This window comes from Pollachius pollachius, assembly GCF_949987615.1.
Source record: "Pollachius pollachius genome assembly, chromosome: 7".
Taxonomy (NCBI): domain Eukaryota; kingdom Metazoa; phylum Chordata; class Actinopteri; order Gadiformes; family Gadidae; genus Pollachius; species Pollachius pollachius.
This window is the reverse complement of record NC_136940.1, coordinates 3180300-3203016: the sequence shown is the minus strand read 5'-3', so window position 1 is coordinate 3203016 and position 22717 is coordinate 3180300. Positions and strand designations below refer to the sequence as shown.

Sequence of the window (22717 nt, the reverse complement as noted above, 5' to 3'; positions counted from 1 at the left end):
GTGCAGAAAGAGACCAGAGCGACTAGAGCCGCGATCATGTCTTGTTGTGCGGTTGGTTGCACAAACCGTTTTAATAAGACTAACAAAACGCAGAAGTTTTACAGGATACCATCAACTCGCACTCCATTTAAGGCAAATAGGAGACGTCTTGGGTTACAAGCTATCAGAAGAAGCATTTGGAACGAGCAGATGATTAAAGGCTAGGCTTACTACCGTCACCGGAGCAAGTCCGGCTGTTTTCTAAAGCATCTGTCATTTCAAGAGCAACAACAGATCGCACATCTGAACGGCAGTTACCGTTCCTGAACGGCATATGCCATGGTATGTCAGTGGTCGCGGTGGCACATGCCACAGGCCAATAAACGATCTCAGCGCTACTGGATAATCCCACAATACCCTTACATATCTGGATCAAACCATTTAATTTGATATCCCCACATAACCATACATATCTGGATCAAACCATCTAACCCAGAATAGGAAAGATCTCCAAATTGATGGTAGAAATGCAGAAATCTCACATTATGTAATTTAATTTGCTGAACAAATGCTGCACTAGCCCTGTTTTCAAGATAAGAGTACCTTACCGCCCCCCAGTGTGTCGGCCAGTTCATTCTGGTTCATTTCCATCAGGCAGAGCTTTGTGATGTCGGCCACTCCCTCTATGGCGCGCCTCCTCTGCTCCTCATTCTTACCATCCACCTCCTCCTCCTCCTCCCTCTGACTCTCTGAGCATTGTGGGAAGAGAACCCTCCAGAGCTTCTTCAGCTCCTTGTCTAGAAAAGCATGTGCGTTCTCCTCAGCCCTCTGGAATAGAAACGAACATCAAGGAGAACTTTACTCTGAACTAACTGAGAACATCAGAAGCATCTGTCCTGGATTCACGTCCCGCTGGTCTAAAGAGGGAACCTTGGATACTTTTAGCACCACAAGAGATGCTTTCTAATGTTCCTGTAGAGCTTAAGTCAAATGTCTGGTACATTTACACACCTTGATCAGCTCTGTTTGCTGCTGTACTGACTGAGCACTGGTAACCTTTGACCTCTTCTGGTGTTGTCTGTGGAGAACAAGCACACACAAACACACACACACTTTGGATCTTTTTCTCCTGACTTACATACATTAAGTCAGATAAATCCTCTTCTGTTTGAAACTCCTACCTATCCTTTCTGGTGGGGCGTCCATCTTTCAATTCAGGAGGTCTATCCATAGACCGGTTACTCTTCATGGAGTCACAGCTGGGTCCAGGGGAGTCTGCCCTCTCCTGCAGGACTTTTCTAGAAAAACAAGAACCAGGATTTATTGATGTTTGTTATATGCTGTATTTTTATCATCTCTGCTAAATCCTTACCTCTTCTTAATAGATAGATTTCCATCTTTAAACTGTTCAGGTTGAGCCATAGAGCGGTCACTCTTCATGGAGACACAGCTGGGTCCAGGGGAGTCTGCTCTCTCCTGCTGCTCTGGGCTTCAACACAACACACACAGCTGTTACTCAGACTAAGGATGGAGTCATGATGTATCACTACTGAGCTCTGAGATGGATCAAAGTCACAGAAGGGGAGAGATCCTCCTCTTACCTCTTAGCTTTGCTCTGGCGGCCATGTTCCCCAGACAGAGTGGTTTTAGAGGTAGGACCCCCCTCCTCTCTCTCCTCATCCATAGTAGACTGGAGACCTGGACACAAACACAACTACATATTGTTTCTGTGGATTCTATTTGACTAGCGAGCATGAAATTGACAACTTCCTATCCTCCTAATGTTTAATTTTCACACTCTATCACTCTCTATGTCTAGATCGCACACACACACACACACACACACACACACACACACACACACACACACACACACACACACACACTATATCCCTATCTATGTCTAAATCTATACATTCTAACACTCTCTATGTCTAGATATCATACATACACACTCTATAACTATCTATGTATGGATCTCATACAAATCAATATTAGGATGATTCCTTATTTCCCTTCTGAAATGCTGAACCCTCTTCCAGTAGATCATAATCAATAGAGCATCAATAGTCTACAGATCAGTGTTCTAAACCGTTATATAACCTTCAATAAGAAACTAATGTTACCAATTAAGCTCCAAAATAAAAGTCCACAACAAAACCAAACTGACCTCATTATAGTTCATACTGAAACTCCACAATAAAAGCCCACAGCGCAACCAAACTGACCTCATTACAACACAGACACACACAGTCCATGAGACAGTTCAAACTACTCGTTACAGTGAATGTTTAAATTTAAATCGTTCTCCATTGAAACCAAATGTGGGTTCTGTTTGGTTCCTGGACCGAAACGCCCTCAACACGGGAACAGGTATTGATGCTCTGACCCGTATTCCTTTATTCAAACAGGTTCCCTCTCTGAGATCAACGTCTCTTTTACAGCAGGAACCTGGAAACACTGAACTTGGACTGAGAACCGAATAATTTAGAATATATTAATACAGTGAGAATATAGTAAATAAATATAGTAAGTAAATCTTTCGATTATACCAAATAATCGAAAGAAAACATAACACATCAAACTGTACCTTAGCATCTCTGTGATTAAAACGTGTGTTACCCCATATCGTATGAAAATATAAAAGCACAAAAGGAAAACACAAGTTAAGTGTTAGGAACGGAGACAAACATTAACACGGTTCTAAAGGCTCTGAGAGTAAAGATTGTGCTGCTGGGCTCCTAAATCAGTCAACCTACTGATAAGATTTAAAGTTCTGCATACGTATGATATATCAGGGATCAGAGTTGAGTACAGTACCTTAGTCTTCTTCCTGCTGTAATGAAGTGAGCCACACCAAACAGCCCGACTCATAACAAGGAAATGATACTGTGAACCAACCAGTTGGACCAGTTCCCCTCCCAGTTCATACTCCTCTCAGACTAGCCTCCTATATGCTGCTGTTCCATGACCTCACTCACTGATGACGAATAATCACTTCATTAAAATATGAACGATGGACAGAGAGCTCCGAAGTCTTTTGCTAATTTTCGCTGAATTCTACACACAAATTGGAGCAAAAGCTAAACCTTTGCCAAAACGACACAAATGTCATAAATATTTGGCCTGTTAAGCCCTTTGAGAATGTAATGGTGATGAAGGGCTAAACAAATAAAATTCAATTAAATTAAAATTGAATTGAAATTGATTGCAAAATGCATTCAGGCATTAAATACCATGTTCTCTGATCTCACTTCTGAGTACTTTCAAAATATTGTCCATGTGTTTGGCCCGCATGAGGTCATGTTAAATATCCAAGGGTATTAAACAGTGGAACCATTTGACTGTTTGCTCCTTTTTGAACTATTAGTTTTCCATACTGGGGTCCCAAAATGTTTACAATTTATGAGTAAATATAAAGAATGTTAGCCATGAAACCAAACAGTAAATATATCATCAGATAAATAGTGACACACAGCAGAGTGTGTGAACTGTCATCATGGATTGTTATTAAGTAATTGAGTTTGAACAGCATATTTACTGTATGAGTGTTCTTGTTGGCTTGGATTCTTTGTGTGCTTTTAATTCTCCATCTTGACACACCCTTTACAGGCAGGCATTGAGAATACCTTAAGTCTCATTAGAATCAGCACAGCGTACAAACATTCTAACGTGGTGTCATTCAGCATTCAGAAGCAGAAACTTAATGAAATACAGACTGGATTGTTATGCCATCAAAGTGGATCCTTTGGAACATTTGAACATTCATGTAGAAATTGAACATTTCTACATGACTGCAGCTGCTGATGTGACAGCTTTAAAGGCTTTACAAGGTGTTGAGGAGAAAACAGACCTTGAACAGCATAGTATACAGTATGTAGTGTTATCATTAATAATGGTTATGTTTCTATGATAGCAGGGTTATTTTCTCTTCAGTGATTAATCTGGTTGAGTTGGATTCTTGTGTTCCTCCATCTTGCTACACCCTCTACAGGCTGGTATTCAGCAACACACACCTTTAGTCTCACTAAATCAGTACAGTGTACCAACATTGTAACGTGAAGTCATTCAGTATCCAGTAGTTTGTGGAGACAGCGAGGAGAGAAGTAATCATAAACTTTTTATTTGTTGCTTCTCATCAGGAGACCCTCTGAAATGAGGTAGTAATAAAGTGTATTTATGGTTCCTATCACAGGCTGTAGTTGATATAGAGCCTGTGAGTAAGAGACATAAGTAGGCCCATAGTCTATTGTGTAGTAAAGAAAGACTTCCATGTGCAAGCAGGTGCATATATTGGGCTCTGGAGAAACATCGGCTGAGCTTGGAGGATTTCAACTGAAGAAACAGGAAGTAGAATCATCTGCTGAACTCCATAGGCGCACTTTGTGATGTTTCAGAGGCTCACTGCACCCTCTAGTGGCCGCAGCCGAAACTGCATGCAGGGATTTAAATATTCTAATAATGAATCCTTCTTTAATGTCATGCCTTGCCCTATGATAACAATACACAAAAGGTGAACTCGTTGTGTGACTGATCTGTCTTAATGTAAAAGTTCCTGATCTGATTCTGTGGTACGGTGTCCTGCATGGGCCCTCTCGCACGCGCACCCAGAGAAGGAGAGGTTCCTTCTTCTGCAGCTCGGCACCACCGCCTCAAACACAGACCTCTGTGTGTTTCAACATGGACGCTCAGGGTCCTGTTAGACGCCACGGGGGAGGTGGTATATCAACCAGCCTGCAAGGATCATCTCTGGAGCGACGCCAGTAGCTGGGGTCTGTTTCCTGTCGGATCGCTTCTAGAATTCTCTCCATATTCCGTCACTCTTCGGGCGTATGAGTCTGATATGGAAATGCACTTGCTGGTATCCTGGTTATTAATGTTTGTGTAGATGAAGCCTCTGTTTTGGATTTTTATTTAGTGAACCCCCGACCTTCAAGTGTAAACGGATCCTCTGCTGAACACACGACAACATTAAGTTGATCCACTGAGTTGTTTATTAATATTATGCTTTATTAACCAGTACAACAAAAAACACTAGAACTCAAACAGTAGAAGCAGCAGACAATACTAATCATAAACAGGTGTGTAAATATCTTTAACGGAGTATGGAACATGTATCAATACTCTGTTTAAAGTCAATCATGATCAATAGCTTTTCTCAGACTGCTTTCATTATGAATATAATATTAAATCTGCTTTAAATCAGGTTCCATTTTAGGCTTATCAAAATATAAACCTATAGGGCCCTTTAGTTTGAAACTGATAATGTCTGAAAATATACAAAATATTGTACAATAAACAAGTTTAGATTTACAATCAATCAATATTTAAAATACATTTTACATTAGAAATATAGTCTTTGTAAACCCTGCTTAGCCCTATGGAACATTATAAAAGTTTCTTCCTTTCATAGTTTATCACGCCAACATTTTTCAGAGGCACAAAAAAGCAGTATAGTTGAGTCCATGTACTTAAATCAACTTAAATGTATATGCATGTGTTTATTTGTGTGCGAATGTGAAAGTGTGTTTGTAGTGTGTTTATTCATAGATGCATCTGTGTGTGTGGAATGTGTGTATTCATACATGCAAACGTGTGTGCCTTTGAGTTTTTGTGTAATCATATATGCATGTGTGTGTGTGTATGTGTGGATTAATAAATGTGGGTGTTTGTGTGTGTATTGTGTTTATTCATAAATGCGTGTGTGTGTGTGTGTGTGTGTGTGTGTGTGTGTCTTGTGTGTATTCATATATGCGTGTGTATTCATAAATGTGTGTGTGTGTTTATATATGCATGTGTGTGTGTGTGTGTCTTGTGTGTATTCATATATGCGTGTGTATTCATAAATGCATGTGTGTGTGTGTGTGTGTCTTGTGTGTATTCATATATGCGTGTGTATTCATAAATGTGCGTGTGTGTGTTTATATATGCATGTGTGTCTGTGTTGCTACAACCGACCCAGAGTCACAGAGGCACCGTGACTCAATAACACAAACCCAGGGAGGAGTTCCTCCTGGGTGAAGGTGGACTTGAAGGTGTGGATATGTGTCAGTGTGTCTGAGGACCCTCCTCCACCTGGGGACACTCTGTAGAACGACAGAGTGCCAGCAGGCTGGTCCAGATACACTCCTACTCTGGTAGAGCCAGCGTGGGGGAGACACGTGACCGTTCTTTTACCGTTGTACAGGGCATAGTAACCACGCTCATAACAATGAAGACACCAGGACTTGTTGTTCGCTCCAAGCCTGCTGTCAATACCTGCTCCTCTCCTTGTGATTCCTCTGTATGTCACTCCTATAGCAACATTTCCTTTCCACTCTACCTCCCAGTAACAGCGGCCAGTCAGATCTTCTCTACACAACACCTGGGGCCAGTGCTCAAATCTCTCTGGGTGATCAGGATATGACTGGTTCTCGCTAACCTCTGTCACCTTTCTGTTCTCCTCAGACAGAGAGAGTTGTCTTTGAGCCGTGTTTGGGTCCAGCGTGAGTTCACAGGCATCTGACAGGAGAAAAAGACATGATTAAGTTGCAGAACCAATCTTTATCATCATCATCATAATCATCATCATCATCACTAGTTCTGTTGTCTTGCATTCTTCTTCTTATTCCTGTCCAATCTACTCAATAAGCATTAACATAGAAAAACAAATAATATCGTATGATTGGTACGATAGTGGACTTGTGTGCAATGACTTTAAGATAATCAAAGTCAAAGTTCATTGCAAATCCCATGAGTGTGTGAGTGGCTATCCCAGTCAAACATTGAAACCTATAGAAATGTATAAAGTGCATCTCCTCCCTCAATATCTAGACTACATACACAAATTATACATCAAATGTTCAGCGTGATGACTTAATTGCTCCCATGGAATATCTGAGCTATAAATATATATATATACATAGTCTACATACTTTTCATGATATTAGACTTTGAACAGTTCGAATACACATACATTGTAATCTACCTGTGTAAACAACAGACTGAACCAGCTGAGCTGACATATAAGCTGGAAATTAACTGTTGGTACCGTAACACTGGTTCATACATAGTATACATAGACATTATGTAATGGAAACATACATACACCTACTACATACCTACACAAACATAATAGACATACATAAAGACGGAAACATACACACAAGTACACATTTGAGTGAATAGACGTCACCTCCTGCTGTGTGGATGGACTTTCCATCTCTATAGTAAGTGTATGTTGTGATGAATTAAACTAAACAGACACTTACACTTCTTTAAAGCTGGTTTCAGTCTCCACACTCCACCGTGCTCCACACTGGGGGGGGAACAAAGTGAGAGCAGCATGTTGAAACATTCACCTTAATCATCTGCTCTCATCACTTTCTCAATAACATGATTTACAGCTGCGTTTAAACCACTTCATCTAGCAGCTGGTTTAATCCTTGTAATAGACATTGTCCCTGAGTGGTGAGCTGTCCTCTCCATACCTGAGAGTGTCCAGTCTCCAGCGTGGATCCTCCAGTCCAGCAGAGAGCATCATATATCCAGAGTCTCCTGGGTGATTGTAGCTCAGGTCCAGCTCTCTCAGATGGGAGGGGTTGGAGCTCAGGGCTGAGGCCAGAGAAGCACAGCCTTCCTGTGTGACCAGGCAGCCAGACAAGCTACACACACACACACACACACACACACACACACACACACACAGGTGTGAATTATTACTTTTCTGGATGTGAATCAGTCAAATACCTTCTGATAGTGAACCTTGTGGTGTAATTCTTGGATCATTGAGTGAAACTGACCTGAGAGTTTCCAGTGTACAGTGTGGACTCCCCAGTCCAGCAGAGAGCAGCTTTACTCCAGAATCCTGCAGATCATTGGTACTCAGGTTAAGCTCTCTCAGACTAGAGGAGTTGGAGCTGAGAACTGAGGCCAGAGCTTCACAGCATCTCTCTGACAGATGACAGCCATTCAGCCTTCACAAATAAACAGAACATGTTAGGAACTGTGATTAAAATAACTTTCCTTTTACTTTTAACATAATGAAGGAATTGTGTTGACATTTTCTTTAAGAGATGTTTTATTGATTAAACTAATATATACTAGTCAATATATTATATCCGTAAATGTCAATATTTGGTGTAAAATGTAGAATATTGAAAATATGCTTTTTAGTGTTTGAAAATGGTTTTGAATAGTGATATTACTTTCTATTGAAGCATTATTTATATTTTCTTGCATGTATTGTACATGTTATTGTACAATTACATTAGAACTACAGAGATGTTTTGTATATTATCATAACATTTATATTCCAGTATTATGCATTTTATGTTGTGTGTATTGTAATACTTATTAATAGTGAACCTACAGAGATATTTTGGAGGCTTTAACCACTGGCAGCAACCTCAGAAGACCCTCCTCAGAAGCACAGTACTTCTTCAGGTCAAACACCTCCAGCTCCTCTTCTGATGACAGTAAGATGAAGACCAGAGCTGACCACTGAGCAGGAGAGAGAGATTCTCTAGAGAGACTTCCTGATGTCAAGAGCTGTTGGATCTCCTCAACTAGAGAATGGTCGTTGAGCTCATTCAGACAGTGGATCAGATTGATACTTCTCTCTGGAGAAAGATCTCCATTTATCCTCTTCTTGATGTAAGACACTGTATTCTGATTGCTCAGTGAGCTACTTCCTGTCTGTCCCAGTATACCTTGTAGGATAATCTGATTGGTCTCCAGAGAGAGGCCCAGGAGGAAGCGGAGGAACAAGTCCAGGTGTCCGTTCTCACTCTGTAAGGCCTTGTCCACAGCACTCTTGTAGAGGAGAAGGAGTTTATCTTCCCCGGATGTTGGTTGTTTTTCTGAGAGCAGATTGACCCCAGTTTTGATGAAGGACTTCAAGACATAAAGGGCAGCCAGAAACTCCTGGAGGCTCAGATGGACAAAGCAGAACACCTTGTCCTGGTACAGCCCACACTCCTCTTTAAAGATCTGGGTGAAAACTCCTGAGGTCAATGAGGCTGCTCTGATATCGATGCCACATTCCTCCAAGTCTGCCTCGTAGAAGATCAGGTTACCTTTCTCCAGCTGGTTAAAAGCCAGTTTTCCCAGAGAGGCAATGATCTCCCTGCTCTCTGAACTCCAGTGCTGATCTATTTCAGCTCTCCCATGGTACTTCCTGTCCCCCTGTATGGACTGAACACTCAGGAAGCGACTGTACATCTGAGTCACGGTCTTGGGAATCTCCTCTCTTCTCCTGGATGTTTTAAAGATGTCCTCCAGAACTGTAGCTGTGATCCAACAGAAGACTGGGATGTGACACATGATGTGGAGGCTTCGTGATGTCTTGACGTGGGAGAAGATTGTGCTGGCCAGCTTCTCCTCTTTGAATCTCTTCCTGAAGTACTCCTCCTTCTGTGGGTCAGTGAACCCTCTCACCTCTGTCACCCTGTCAACACACTCAGCAGGGATCTGATTGGCTGCTGCAGGGCGTGTGGTTATCCAGATGCGAGCGGAGGGAAGCAGGTCGCCCCTGATGAGGTTTGTCAGCAGCATGTCCACCGAGGTCGGCTCTGTGACATCAGTCCAGATCGGTTTGTTCTGGAAGTCCAGAGGAGGTCTACACTCATCCAGACCATCCAAGATGAAGACAACTTGGAACCGGTCGAATCTGCAAATTCCTGCTTCTTTGGTCTCAATAAAGAAGTGATGAAGAAGTTCCACCAAGCTAAACTCTTTCCCTTTCATTAAATTCAGCTCTCTAAAAGTAAGGAGAAATGTGATGTTTATGTCCTGGTTGGTTTTGCCTTCAGCCCAGTCCAGAGTGAACTTGTGTGTTAAGACGTTTTTTCCAATGCCGGCCACTCCAGTTGTCATTATTGTTCTGATTGGTTGATCTTGGTCAGGTAAGGGTTTAAAAATGTCTTCACATCTGATTGGTTTTTCCTCCCTGGCTGGTTTCCTGGAAGCTGTTTCAATCAGTCTGACCTCATGTTCCTTGTTGAACTCTCCACTGCTTCCTTCTGTGATGAAGCGGTCTGTGTAGAAGTCATTCAGAGGTGTTGAATGTCCTGCTTTAGCGATTCCCTCAAACATGCACCTGAACTTTTCCTTCAGATGAGACTTGATGTTATGTGTGCACTGAACAGCAGTAGAGCCTTAATGACAAAAGAACACAAGACAAAAGTGAGTGGATAGTGACATCAGTGGAATAAAATATCCTCATGCAATGGTTCGTATGATATCGTATGAAAAGTTATGTGTACATTTTCGTGTACAAGATTCCTCCAAATTTCTATCAGCATTCTCAGTGGAATATGCAATATTTTGATTCATTATTACGAATCTACATCAATCTTTGGGGTCTCACCAGCAAATACAACAATCTCCATCTTTGCTTTGGTGGTTGATATGGACACTATGAATAGTGAAATCCAAACATGGCTGATTTTGCCCTTGTTTCAGCATAAGAATACATTTTGATGTTGACTGGTAACTCTTTGTAAGATTTCATGCGAATTTGTATCAGACCAGCCTGAGTGGAAACATGTCAATATTTCCTTTTAAATTATCAACATCACGATATTTAGAGGCTTCATTTCTTATGGTTGTGAAAAGGACTGCATGTTACAGATTCAAAATGTTCAGGTTTATTTTGTTATTTACACAGACTTATGATTGGCGTCATGAGAGCAATAATGATTGTGAATCACTGGTGACTTGCTATGCTGAAAGACCAAGATAGTGCTGCAACTCTTCCACTGAGATTTTCTGCTGCTGATATGCAGCATAATGTCCAACATTCTTCAACTCGATAATCCGAGAGACGCCGAGATTGCTTATTGGCCTGTGGCATGTGACACCGCGACCACTGACATACCATGGCATATGCCGTTCAGGAACGGTAACTGCCGTTCGGGTGAAATGGTAACTGCCGTTCCCAACAATGGCATATGACACCAGCACGCCCCGCCTCCTCCGTATAATTTCAAGATAAGTATTGCCGTAAATGTAAAGCTATATATATTTGGTCTTTATTGGCACTATATCACAACATAACGCTGTAAATAAAGGGATTTATACGTTTCTCTGGTCCGTTCTGTTGTTAGGATATGTGCGACCTGTTTGTTGTTGCTTTTGAAATGACAGATGCTTTTGAAAACAGCCGGACTTGCTCCGGTGACGGTAGTTAGCCTAGCCACCTAAACAGGTCTGACTAATCAATAACAGAGATTTAGAGCCATAGTCTATTGCTGTGTTCCAATATGCATACTATCCACACTCATTATACTTAGTTTGAGTACGTAGGGCGTTCCAATTAAGACCAGGGCCAAAAGAAGTGTACTGAGAGGACCCGGATGGTGTACTCAAACGGTCAAACCGTGAAGTGTGGATTGATCTACATTTTTCGTACTCTACGGCAGCCATCTTAGCTACGTAGCGGAAGAGGCGGAGCCAGGCTGAGCCAACGTCGCCGCATTTTCTTTAATAGGTCCATGCATATTTCACATAGCCTGCATTAATGGAGTCATTTTGTAGTTTTAATAGCTTTTTATAACTACTATGTGAAAAGAGTTCACCGTTCAAAGCGGGATATGTCTTAGGATGAGAGCTACCGTTTTTCCACTGGCATGCCATTCATGTAAAATGGTAAGTACTAGGGATGTGCATTTCTGGCAAAAATACTATTCAATATTCGCTGCGAAGTATTCGAATAATATTCGAAAATCGGTCAATCAAGAACCCCCCACGCACGCACGCACCTCGGATACACGCACACACAACGACACAGGGAGAGGTTTGTTGATTTGTATGAAATCAATCAAAATTATTAAAACATCGCTATTTATTTTACTGAACACAGCCTGCATGACTGTGAACTAGACACGTCTTTTGCATATGTCCAAATACATTTACACGGTGTGTCTTTTTACAATTTATTTGTTACCAGCATTCGTAGTGTTGATCAGCAGAGAAATAGTCCGCCAAAGACGTTGACGTCGCTTAGCAACCGAGGACTCTGAGGGATCGTCAGTCTACGTCACTCCCCGATCTACGCGCATGTCATGCAGAAAGAGACCAGAGCGACTAGAGCCGCAATCATGTCTTGTTGTGCGGTTGGTTGCACAAACCGTTTTAATAAGACTAACAAAACGCATAAGTTTTACAGGATAGGGGAGAACGGGGTAATGTGAGACATTGGGTAATGTGAGACACCCCCTGTATCTAGGCAACGGGACACATTTGTGGTCATGTGACCATTATGTTTTCAAGCCCCTCCCATTTCCCCTTGGCCATTAAGGAGAGAACATCCTGGTGCTGTGGTAAGCATGTTTTTTTCACAAAAATATATTTTTTGCATGTTAAAGTAAATTTTCTTGCTGTCAACTTAATCAACTGTTGTGCCAAAGCAAATTGATTCAGGTAGAAAAACTTATATCATACATGTTGATGAACTACCAACATATAAAACCATGTGATGATGCTAGCTGAAGATTAGCCTGATTTACTAACAGAGGTCATTTTTTCTAAAATGGTGGTGGTGGGGGAAAGTGAGACAAATGTTGTGGGGTGAAGTGAGACAGTGTCTCACTTTACCTTTAGAGTGTATATAGAGCCTGTGAGTAAGAGATATAAGTAGGCCCATAGTCTATTGTGTAGTAAAGAAAGACTTCCATGTGTAAGCAGGTGCATATATTGGGCTCTGGAGAAACATCGGCTGAGCTTGGAGGATTTCAACTGAAGAAACAGGAAGTAGAATCATCTGCTGAACTCCATAGGCGCACTTTGTGATGTTTCAGAGGCTCACTGCACCCTCTAGTGGCCGCAGCCGAAACTGCATGCAGGGATTTAAATATTCTAATAATGAATCCTTCTTTAATGTCATGCCTTGCCCTATGATAACAATACACAAAAGGTCAACTCGTTGTGTGACTGATCTGTCTTAATGTAAAAGTTCCTGATCTGATTCTGTGGTACGGTGTCCTGCATGGGCCCTCTCGCACACACACCCAGAGAAGGAGAGGTTCCTTCTTCTGCAGCTCGGCACCACCGCCTCAAACACAGACCTCTGTTTGTTTCAACATGGACGCTCAGGGTCCTGTTAGACGCCACGGGGGAGGTGGTATATCAACCAGCCTGCAAGGATCATCTCTGGAGCGACGCCAGTAGCTGGGGTCTGTTTCCTGTCGGGTCGCTTCTAGAATTCTCTCCATATTCCGTCACTCTTCGGGCGTATGAGTCTGATATGGAAATGCACTGGCTGGTATCCTGGTTATTAATGTTTGTGTAGATGAAGCCTCTGTTTTGGATTTTTATTTAGTGAACCCCCGACCTTCAAGTGTAAACTGATCCTCTGCTGAACACACGACAACATTTAGTTGATCCACTGAGTTGTTTATTAATATTATGCTTTATTAACCAGTACAACAAAAAACACTAGGACTCAAACAATAGAAGCAGCAGACAATACTAATCATAAACAGGTGTGTAAATATCTTTAACGAGTATGGAACATGTATCAATACTGTTTAAAGTCAATCATGATCAATAGCTTTTCTCAGACTGCTTTCATTATGAATATAATATTAAATCTGCTTTAAATCAGGTTCCATGTTAGGCTTATCAAAATATAAACTGATATCAGAGCCCTTTAGTTTGAAACTGATAATGTCTGAAAATATACAAAATATTGTAGAATAAACAAGTCTAGATTTACAATCAATCAATATTTAAAATACATTTTACATTAGAAATATAGTCTTTGTAAACCCTGCTTAGCCCTATGGAACATTATAAAAGTTTCTTCCTTTCATAGTTTATCACGCCAACATTTTTCAGAGGCACAAAAAAGCAGTATAGTTGAGTCCATGTACTTAAATCAACTTAAATGTACATGCATGTGTTTATTTGTGTGTGAATGTGAAAGTGTGTTTGTAGTGTGTTTATTCATAGATGCATATGTGTGTGTGGAATGTGTGTATTCCTACATGCAAACGTGTGTGCATGTGAGTTTTTGTGTAATCATATATGCATGTGTGTGTGTGTGTGTGTGTGTGTATTAATATATGTGGGTGTTTGTGTGTGTATTGTGTTTATTCATAAATGCATGTGTGTGTGTGTGTGTGTATATATATGCATGTGTGTGTGTGTGTGTCTTGTGTGTATTCATATATGCGTGTGTATTCATGAATGCATGTGTGTGTGTGTGTGTGTTTATATATATGCATGTGTGTGTGTGTGTGTGTGTGTGTATTCATATATGTGTGTGTATTCATAAATGTGTGTGTATGTGTTTATATATGCATGTGTGTCTGTGTTGCTACAACCGACACAGAGTCACTGAGGCACCACGTTTCAATAGCCTGAACCCAGGGAGGAGGTCCTCCTGGGTGAAGGTGGACTTGAAGGTGTGGATATGTGTCAGTGTGTCTGAGGACCCTCCTTCATCTGGGGACACTCTGTAGAAGGACAGAGTGCCAGCAGGCCGGTCCAGATACACTCCTACTCTAGAGCCAGCAGGGGAGAGACGTATGTCTGTTCCTCTACCGTTGTACCGGGCAGAGTAACCTTTATCATAACAACAAAGACTCCAGGACTTGTTGTTCGCTCCAAGCCAGCATTTACGACCTGCTTCTCTCCTTGAGATTCCTCTGTATGTCACTCCTATATCAGCCAATCCTTCCCTCTCTACCTCCCAGTAACAGCGGCCAGTCAGACCCTCTCTACCCAACACCTGGGGAAAGTCAAATCTCTCTGGGTGATCAGGATATGACTGGTCCTCTCCAACCAGCATCACCTTTCTGTTGTCCTCAGACAGAGAGAGGAGTCTGTGGGCTGTGTTTGGGTCCAGTGTGAGTTCACAGGCATCTGATGGGAGAACAAGACATGATGAGCTGTTAAACCATTCTTCATCATCATCATCAGCACTTGTGCTGTTGTCTTGCATTCTTCTTATACTGGTCCTGTTTCACGTTCATCTACTCTTCAAACATTAACATAGAAAGTCTAAATATTATCGTATGATAGCTACTTTAGTGGAGTATTCTAGCCTGGAAATCCCACATTTAGAAAGCTGTAGGGTCTGGCAACGAGTAATGAAAATGGCCCAACTCAAGGGGCGGCACCGAGCATGCATTTGAAAATATTACTGCACGCAATTGGATAACACTACGACTAATCAGAAGAATACACAGGTGACGTAACCAGACCGGTCGGTAAAACAGCAACGCTTTCGGCCCGCCTATATCAGATACACCGATGTGATTGATTAATGTTCTGGGCCAGGGGAATCGGGGAGTGAGTATATTGCTTGTTCCCAGAGTGAATTGTTGGGCAAATTCAAATTGTGCTCTCGCGAGACACGCTGGGTCCCACGGGACCCTAACCACGTCCAAAGACATGCAGGCCAGGGAAACATGTGGGGGGCAATGGTCAGAGATTCAGAGGAAGCGGACAGGAGCAGGATAAAGAAAACATTCCCGCGCAGGGCGCTATTACATACACACATCAAAACAAGGTGATATCTCCTCTGGAATATCCAAGCAATACTCTACTGATCTTCAAGATATTAGACTTGGAAAGGTTCCAATACTCATCCATTGTACCAATGTAAACAACAGACTGAACAAGCTGGGCTCACATACAGGCTGGAAATTAAATGTTGGTACCGTATAACTGTTTCATACATACTATACATAAACAGACGTGTACACCTACAAACATACACAATATACATAAACACAGAAAGATACACACAAGCCCACATTTGAACCATCATAGATATCTATGTTGAATACGGGGAACGGGTTAACCTGGCGATTGTTGGTGCTTTGCACATGCTTCTATGAAAATTCTTAATGTACCGACAGCGATATATTGTTTCACTTTCTTATGACAAATGTAATTATGTAAGTCGCTTTGGATAAAACCGACTGCTAAATGCCCTGAATGTAAATGTAAATGAATGACCGGACGTCACCTCCTGCTGTGTGGATGGACTATCCATCTCAATAGTTAGTGTGTGTTTTGAAGAATCAAACTAAACAGACACTTACATTTCTTTAGAGCTGGTTTCAGCCTCCACACTCCACCGTGCTCCAAACTGGGGGGGAAACAAAGTGAGAGCAGCATGTTGAAACATTCACCTTCATCATATGCTCTCATCACTTTCTCAATAACATGAGTTACAGCTGTGTTTAAACCACTTCATCTAGCAAAGGGTTGAATCCTTGTAGGAGACATTGTCCCTGAGTGGTGAGCTGTCCTCTCCATACCTGAGAGTGTCCAGTCTCCAGCGTGGATCCTCCAGTCCACCAGAGAGCAGCGCAGCTCCTGAGTCTCCTGGGTAATTATAGCTCAGGTCCAGCTCTCTCAGATGAGAGGGGTTGGAGGTCAGAGCAGAGGCCAGAAAATCACAGCCTTTCTTTGTGACTAGGCAGCCAGACAAGCTACACACACGCACACGCACACGCACACACACACACACACACACACACTGTCAAATGTCTTCTGATAGTGAACCTTGTGGTGTAAATCTGTTAAATGTCCTCTGATATGGAACTTGTGGTGTAACTGTTTGACCATTGAGTAAAACTGACCTGAGAGTTTCCAGTGTACAGTGTGGACTCCCCAGTCCAGCAGAGAGCAGCTTCACTCCTGAATCCTGCAGATCATTGGTACTCAGGTCCAGCTCTCTCAGACTAGAGGAGTTGGAGCTGAGAACTAAGGCCAGAGCTTCACAGCATCTCTCTGACAGATGACAGACATTCAGCCTTCACAAATAAACAGAACATGTTAGGAACTGTGTTTAAAATAAATTGTGTCTTTTACTTAATGAAGGAATTGTGATGAAATCTTTTATTAGAAATGTTTTATTAATTTAACCAAAATATACTATTCAATACATTAGATCCTTAAATGTCAATTATGAAAAATATTGAATATTGGAAAGATTTTTTGTAGTGTTTGAAAAGGGTTTTAAATATTCATTTTTATTGTAGTATTATTTATATTTTGTGTATTGCATATATATACATATATAGACACATGTAACTTTTATTTTCTAGTATGTATATTGTTTCGTGCAGTGTAATTCTTTTATTGGTGAACCTACACAGATGTTTTGGAGGCTTTTACCACTGGCAGCAGCCTCAGAAGACCCTCCTCGGAAGCAGAGTATTTCTTCAGGTCAAACACCTCCAGCTGCTCGTCTGATGTCAATAAGATGAAGACCAGAGCTGACCACTGAGCAAGAGAGAGGGGTATTCTGGAGAGACTTCCTGATGACAGGAGCTGTTGGATCTCTTCCACTAGAGAACGGTCGTTCAGCTCATTCAGACAGTGGAACAGATTGATGCTTCTCTCTGGAGAGAGATCTCCATTTATCTTCTTCTTGATGTAATACACTGTATTCTGATTGGTCTGTGAGCTGCTTCCTGTCTGTCCCAGCAGACCTTGTAGGATAATCTGATTGGTCTCCAGAGAGAGGCCCAGGAGGAAGCGGAGGAACAAGTCGAGGTGTCCATTCTCACTCTGTAAGGCCAGGTCTACAGCACTCTGGTAGAGGAGGAGGAGTTTATCTTCCCCGGTGGTTGGTTGTTCTTCTGAGAGCAGATTGACACCAGTGTTGATAAAGGACTGAAAGGCATAAAGGGCAGCTAGAAACTCCTGGATGCTCAAATGGACAAAGCAGAACACCTTGTTCTGGAACAGCCCGCACTCCTCTTTAAAGATCTGGGTGAACACTCCTGTGTGAGAGGCTGCTCTGATATCGATGTCACACATTGCCAGGTCTGACTCGTAGAAGATGAGGTTGCCTTTCTCCAGCTGGTAAAAAGCCAGTTTTCCCAGAGAAACAATGATCTCCCTGCTCTCTGAACTCCAGTCTGGATCTATTTCAGCCCTCCCATGGTACTTCCTGTCCTCCTGTATGGACTGAACCCTCAGGAAGTGGATGTACATCTGAGTCACGGCCTTGGGCATCTCTTCTCTTCTCTTGGATGTTTTAAAGATGTCCTCCAGAACTGTAGCAGTAATCCAACAGAAGACTGGGATGTGACACATGATGTGGAGGCTTCGTGATGTCTTGACGTGGAAGAAGATTGTGCTGGCCAGCTTCTCCTCTCTGAATCTCCTCCTGAAGTACTCCTCCTTTTGTGGGTCAGTGAACCCTCTCACCTCTGTCACCCAGTCAACACACTCAGCAGGGATCTGATTGGCTGCTGCAGGGCGTGTGGTTATCCAGATGCGAGCGGAGGGAAGCAGGTCGCCCCTGATTAGGTTTGTCAGCAGCACGTCCACCGAGGTCGGCTCTGTGACATCAGTCCAGATCGGTTTGTTCTGGAAGTCCAGAGGAGGTCTACACTCATCCAGACCATCCAAGATGAAGACAACTTGGAACTTGTCGAATCTCAAGATTCCTGCCTCTTTGGTCTCAATAAAAAAGTGATGAAGAAGTTCCACCAAGCTAAAGTCTTCCCCTTTCATTAAATTCAGCTCTCTGAAAGTGAGGAGAAATGTGAAATTAATGTCTTGGTTGGTTTTGCCCTCAGCCCAGTCCAGAGTGAACTTGTGTGTTAAGACGGTTTTTCCAATGCCGGCCACTCCAGTTGTCAATATTGTTCTGATTGGTTGATCTTGTCCAGGTAAGGGTTTAAAGATGTCTTCACATCTGATTGGTGTTTCCTCCTTGGCTGGTTTTTTGGAAGCTGTTTCAATCAGTCTGACCTCATGTTCCTTATTGACCTCTCCACTGACTCTCTCTGTGATGTAGAGCTCTGTGTAGAAGTCAATCAGAGGTGTTGGCTGTCCTGCTACACCGATTCCCTCAAACATGAACCTGAACCTCTCCTTAAGGTGAGATTTGATTTTATGTTGGCACTGAACAGCAGCAGATCCTAAATGACAAAAGAACACAAGACAACACTGATTGGATGGTGACATCAGTGGAACAAAATATCCTCATGCAATGGTTTGTATGAAATTTTACAAAAATGATCTGCAAATTTTCGTACCATTTCTCCAAACTTCCACCAGCATTCTAATTGGAATATGAAATATTTTGATATAGATTAATTATTACGAATCTATATAAATTCTTTCGGGTCTCGCCAGCAAATGCAAAAATCTCCATTGTTGCTTTGGTGGTTGATATCGATGCTTATGAATGCTGAAAACCAAACATGACTGATTTTACCCTTGTTTCAGCAAAAGATGCATTTTGATGTCGACTGGTACATTTTTTAAGATATCATGTGAATTTGTACAAGACCAGCCTGAGTGGAAACATGTCAATATTTCCTCTTAAATGATCAACATCATGATATTTAGTCGCTTCATTCCTTGTTGTCGGAGAAGCCGGTTGTGAAAAGGAATGCATGTTACAGATTCAAAATGTTCAGGTTTATTATGTTATATACGCGGCAATATGATTGGTGTAATGATAGTGAATCACTCGTGACTTGCTATGCTGATATAACAAGATATCAAGAAAGTGTTGCATGTCTTCCACTGAGATATTCTGCAGTTGATCTGCAGCATAATGTTCAATGTACTTTAACCCGATAATCCCACAATAACTCTACATATCTGGATCAAACCATTTCACCTTATACCCCCACAATAACCCTACATATCTGGATCAAACCATTTAACCTGATACCCCCACAATATCCCTACATATCTGGATCAAACTTTTTAACCTGATACCCCCACAATAACCCTACATATCTGGATCAGACCATTTTATTTGATACCCCAACAATAACCGTACAAATCTGGACCAAACCATTTAACCTAATACCCCCACAATAACCTATATATCTAGAACAAAGCATTTAACTTGATACCCCCACAATAACCCTACATATCTGGATCAAACCATTTCACCTTATACCGCCACAATAACCCTACATATCTGGACCAAACCATTTAACCGGATACCCCCCCAATAACCCTACATATCTGGACCAAACCATTTAACGCAGAATTGGAAAGATCTCCAAATTGAAGGTAGAAATGTAGAAATCTCACATTATTAAATATAATTGCAGAACATATAAGAATCTCATACCGCTCTTCAAAAGTAGTAATTCTTCTCTGTTTTCAAGATAAGAGTGTCTACTGCCCTTCAGCTCCTTGACTGGAAAAGCGTGTGCACGCTCCTTAGCCCTCTGGAACAGAGCAAACATTAATGAGAACTTTACTCTGAACTAAGTGAGGACATCAGATACATCTGTCTTGGATTCACGTCCCACTGGTCTAAAGAGGAATGCCTGGAGACTATTAGCACCACGAGAGATGCTTTCTAATATTCCTGTAGAGCTAAAGGAAATATATTGTTGGAAACACCTTGATCAGCTCTGTTTGATGCTGCTGTACTGACTGAGCACTGGTGACCTTTGACCTCTCCTGGTGTTGTCTGTGGAGAAAAAGCCCACAAACACATAAACATACAGACAAACACTTTGGATCTATTTTTCTTGACTTGCTTACATTAAGTCAGATAAATCCTCTTCTGTTTGAAACTCCTACCTCTGCTTTGTGGTGGGGCGTCCATCTTTAAATTCAGGAGGTCTATCCATAGACCAGTCACTCTTCATGGAGACACAGCTGGGTCCAGGGGAGTCTGCTCTCTCCTGCTGGACTCTTCTAGAAAAACAAGATCAGGATTTATTGATGTTTGATGGATGCTGTATATTTATAATCTCTGATAAATCCTCACCTCTTCTCAATAGACGGATTTCCCTCTTTAAACGTGCCAGGTACATCCATAGAGCGGTCACTCTTCATGGAGACACAGCTGGGTCCAGGGGAGTCTGCTCTCTGCTGCTGCTCTGGGCTTCAACACGACACACACAGCAGTTACTCAGACTAAGGATGGAGTCATGATGTATCACTGCTGGGCTCTGAGATGGATCAAAGTCACAGACGGGGAGAGATCCTCTTCTTACCTCTTAGCTTTGCTCTGGCGGCCATGTTCCCCAGACAGACTTGTTTTAGAGGTAGGACACCCCTCCTCTCTCTCTTCATCCATAGTAGACTGGAGACCTGGACACAAACACAACTACATACTGTTTCTGTGGATTCTGTTTGACTAGCGAGCGTGAAATTGACAACTTCCTATTCTCCTCCTGTTTAATTTTCACACTCTATCACTCTCTATGTCTAGATCACACACACACACACACACACACACACACACACACACACACACACACACACACACTCTATCTCTATCTATGTCTAAATCTATACACTCTAACACTCTATGTCTAGATCGTACACACACTCTTTCCCTATCTATGTCTAGATATCATACATACACACTATAACTATGTATGTATGGATCTCATACATATCAAGATTAGGATGATTCCTTATTTCCCTTCTGAAACGCTGAACTCTCTTCCAGTAGATCATAATCAATAAAGCATCAATAGTCTACAGATCAGTGTTCTAAACCGTTATATAACCTTCAATAAGAAACTAATGTTACCAATTAAGCTCCCAAATAAAAGTCCACAACACAACCAAACTGACCTCATTATAGTTCACACTGAAACTCCACAATAAAAGCCCACAGCGCAACCAAACTGACCTCACTACAGTTTGTACTGAAACTCCACAGTAAAAGTTCACAACACAACCAAACTGACCTCATTACAACACAGACACACACAGTCCATGAGACAGTTCAAACTACTCGTTACAGTGAATGTTTAAATTTAAATCGTTCTCCATTAAAACCAAATGTGGGTTCTGTTTGGTTCCTGGACCGAAACGCCCTCAACATGGGGACAGGTATTGATGTTCTGACCCGTATTCCTTTATTCAAACAGGTTCCCTCTCTGAGATCAACGTCACTTTTACAGCAGGAACCTGGAAACACTGAACTTGGACTGAGAACCGAATAATTTAGAATATATTAATACAGTGAGAATATAGTAGCAAATAATCTAAAGAAAACATAACACAAAAGCACAAAAGGAAAACACAAGTTAAGTGTTAGGAACGGAGACAAACATTAACACGGTTCTAAAGGCTCTGAGAGTAAAGATTGTGATGCTGGGCTCCTAAACATCAACCTACTTATAAGATTTAAAGTTCTGCATACGTATGATATATCAGGGATCAGAGTTGAGTACAGTATCTTAGTCTTCTTCCTGCTGTAATGAAGTGAGCCACACAAAACTCATAACAAGGAAATGATGCTGTGAACCAGTTGGACCAGTTCCCCTCCCAGTTCATACTCCTCTCAGACTAGCCTCCTATATGCTGCTGTTCCATGACCTCACTCACTGATGACGAATAATCACTTCATTAAAATATGAACGATGGACAGAGAGCTCCGAAGTCTTTTGCTAATTTTCGCTGAATTCTACACACAAATTGGAGCAAAAGCTAAACCTTTGCCAAAACGACACAAATGTCATAAATATTTGGCCTGTAAAGCCCTTTGAGAATGTAATGGTGATTAAGGGCTATACAAATAAAATTTAATTTAAATAAATTGAATTGAAATTGATTGCAAAATGCATTCAGGCATTAAATACCATGTTCTCTGTTCTCACTTCTGACTACTTTCAAAATACTGTCCATGTGTTTGGGCCGCATGAGGTCACGTTAAATATCCAAGGGTATTAAACAGTGGAACCATTTGACTGTTTGGTCCTTTTTTGAACTATTAGTTTTCCATACTGGGGTCCCAAAATGTTTACAATTTATGAGTAAATATAAAGAATGTTAGCCATGAAACCAA

The 22717-nt window shown here is 41.6% G+C and overlaps 2 protein-coding genes across 2 annotated transcripts in view; both read right to left on the bottom strand.

Annotated features, from left to right (window-relative positions):
- LOC307077825 (uncharacterized protein) overlaps positions 1-22717 on the bottom strand; it is a 68056-nt gene that overhangs the window by 33054 nt on the left and 12285 nt on the right. The window contains exons 2-5 of the mRNA XM_079739300.1: positions 20681-20797; positions 20491-20607; positions 1352-1468; positions 1161-1277 (exon numbers count right to left, since the gene is read on the bottom strand). Of these exons, the coding sequence (XP_079595426.1) occupies positions 1161-1277; positions 1352-1468; positions 20491-20607; positions 20681-20797 (468 nt within the window). The remainder of the gene's footprint in view (positions 1-1160; positions 1278-1351; positions 1469-20490; positions 20608-20680; positions 20798-22717) is intronic.
- LOC307078388 (NLR family CARD domain-containing protein 3-like) lies at positions 5837-10166 on the bottom strand. Its single transcript, XM_079740159.1, has 5 exons — positions 8330-10166; positions 7761-7934; positions 7449-7622; positions 7230-7276; positions 5837-6480 (listed from the first exon to the last, which is right to left on the bottom strand). The coding sequence occupies exons 1-5, from the start codon at positions 10051-10053 to the stop codon at positions 5927-5929; spliced, it is 2673 nt and encodes an 890-aa protein (XP_079596285.1). The 5' UTR covers positions 10054-10166; the 3' UTR covers positions 5837-5926.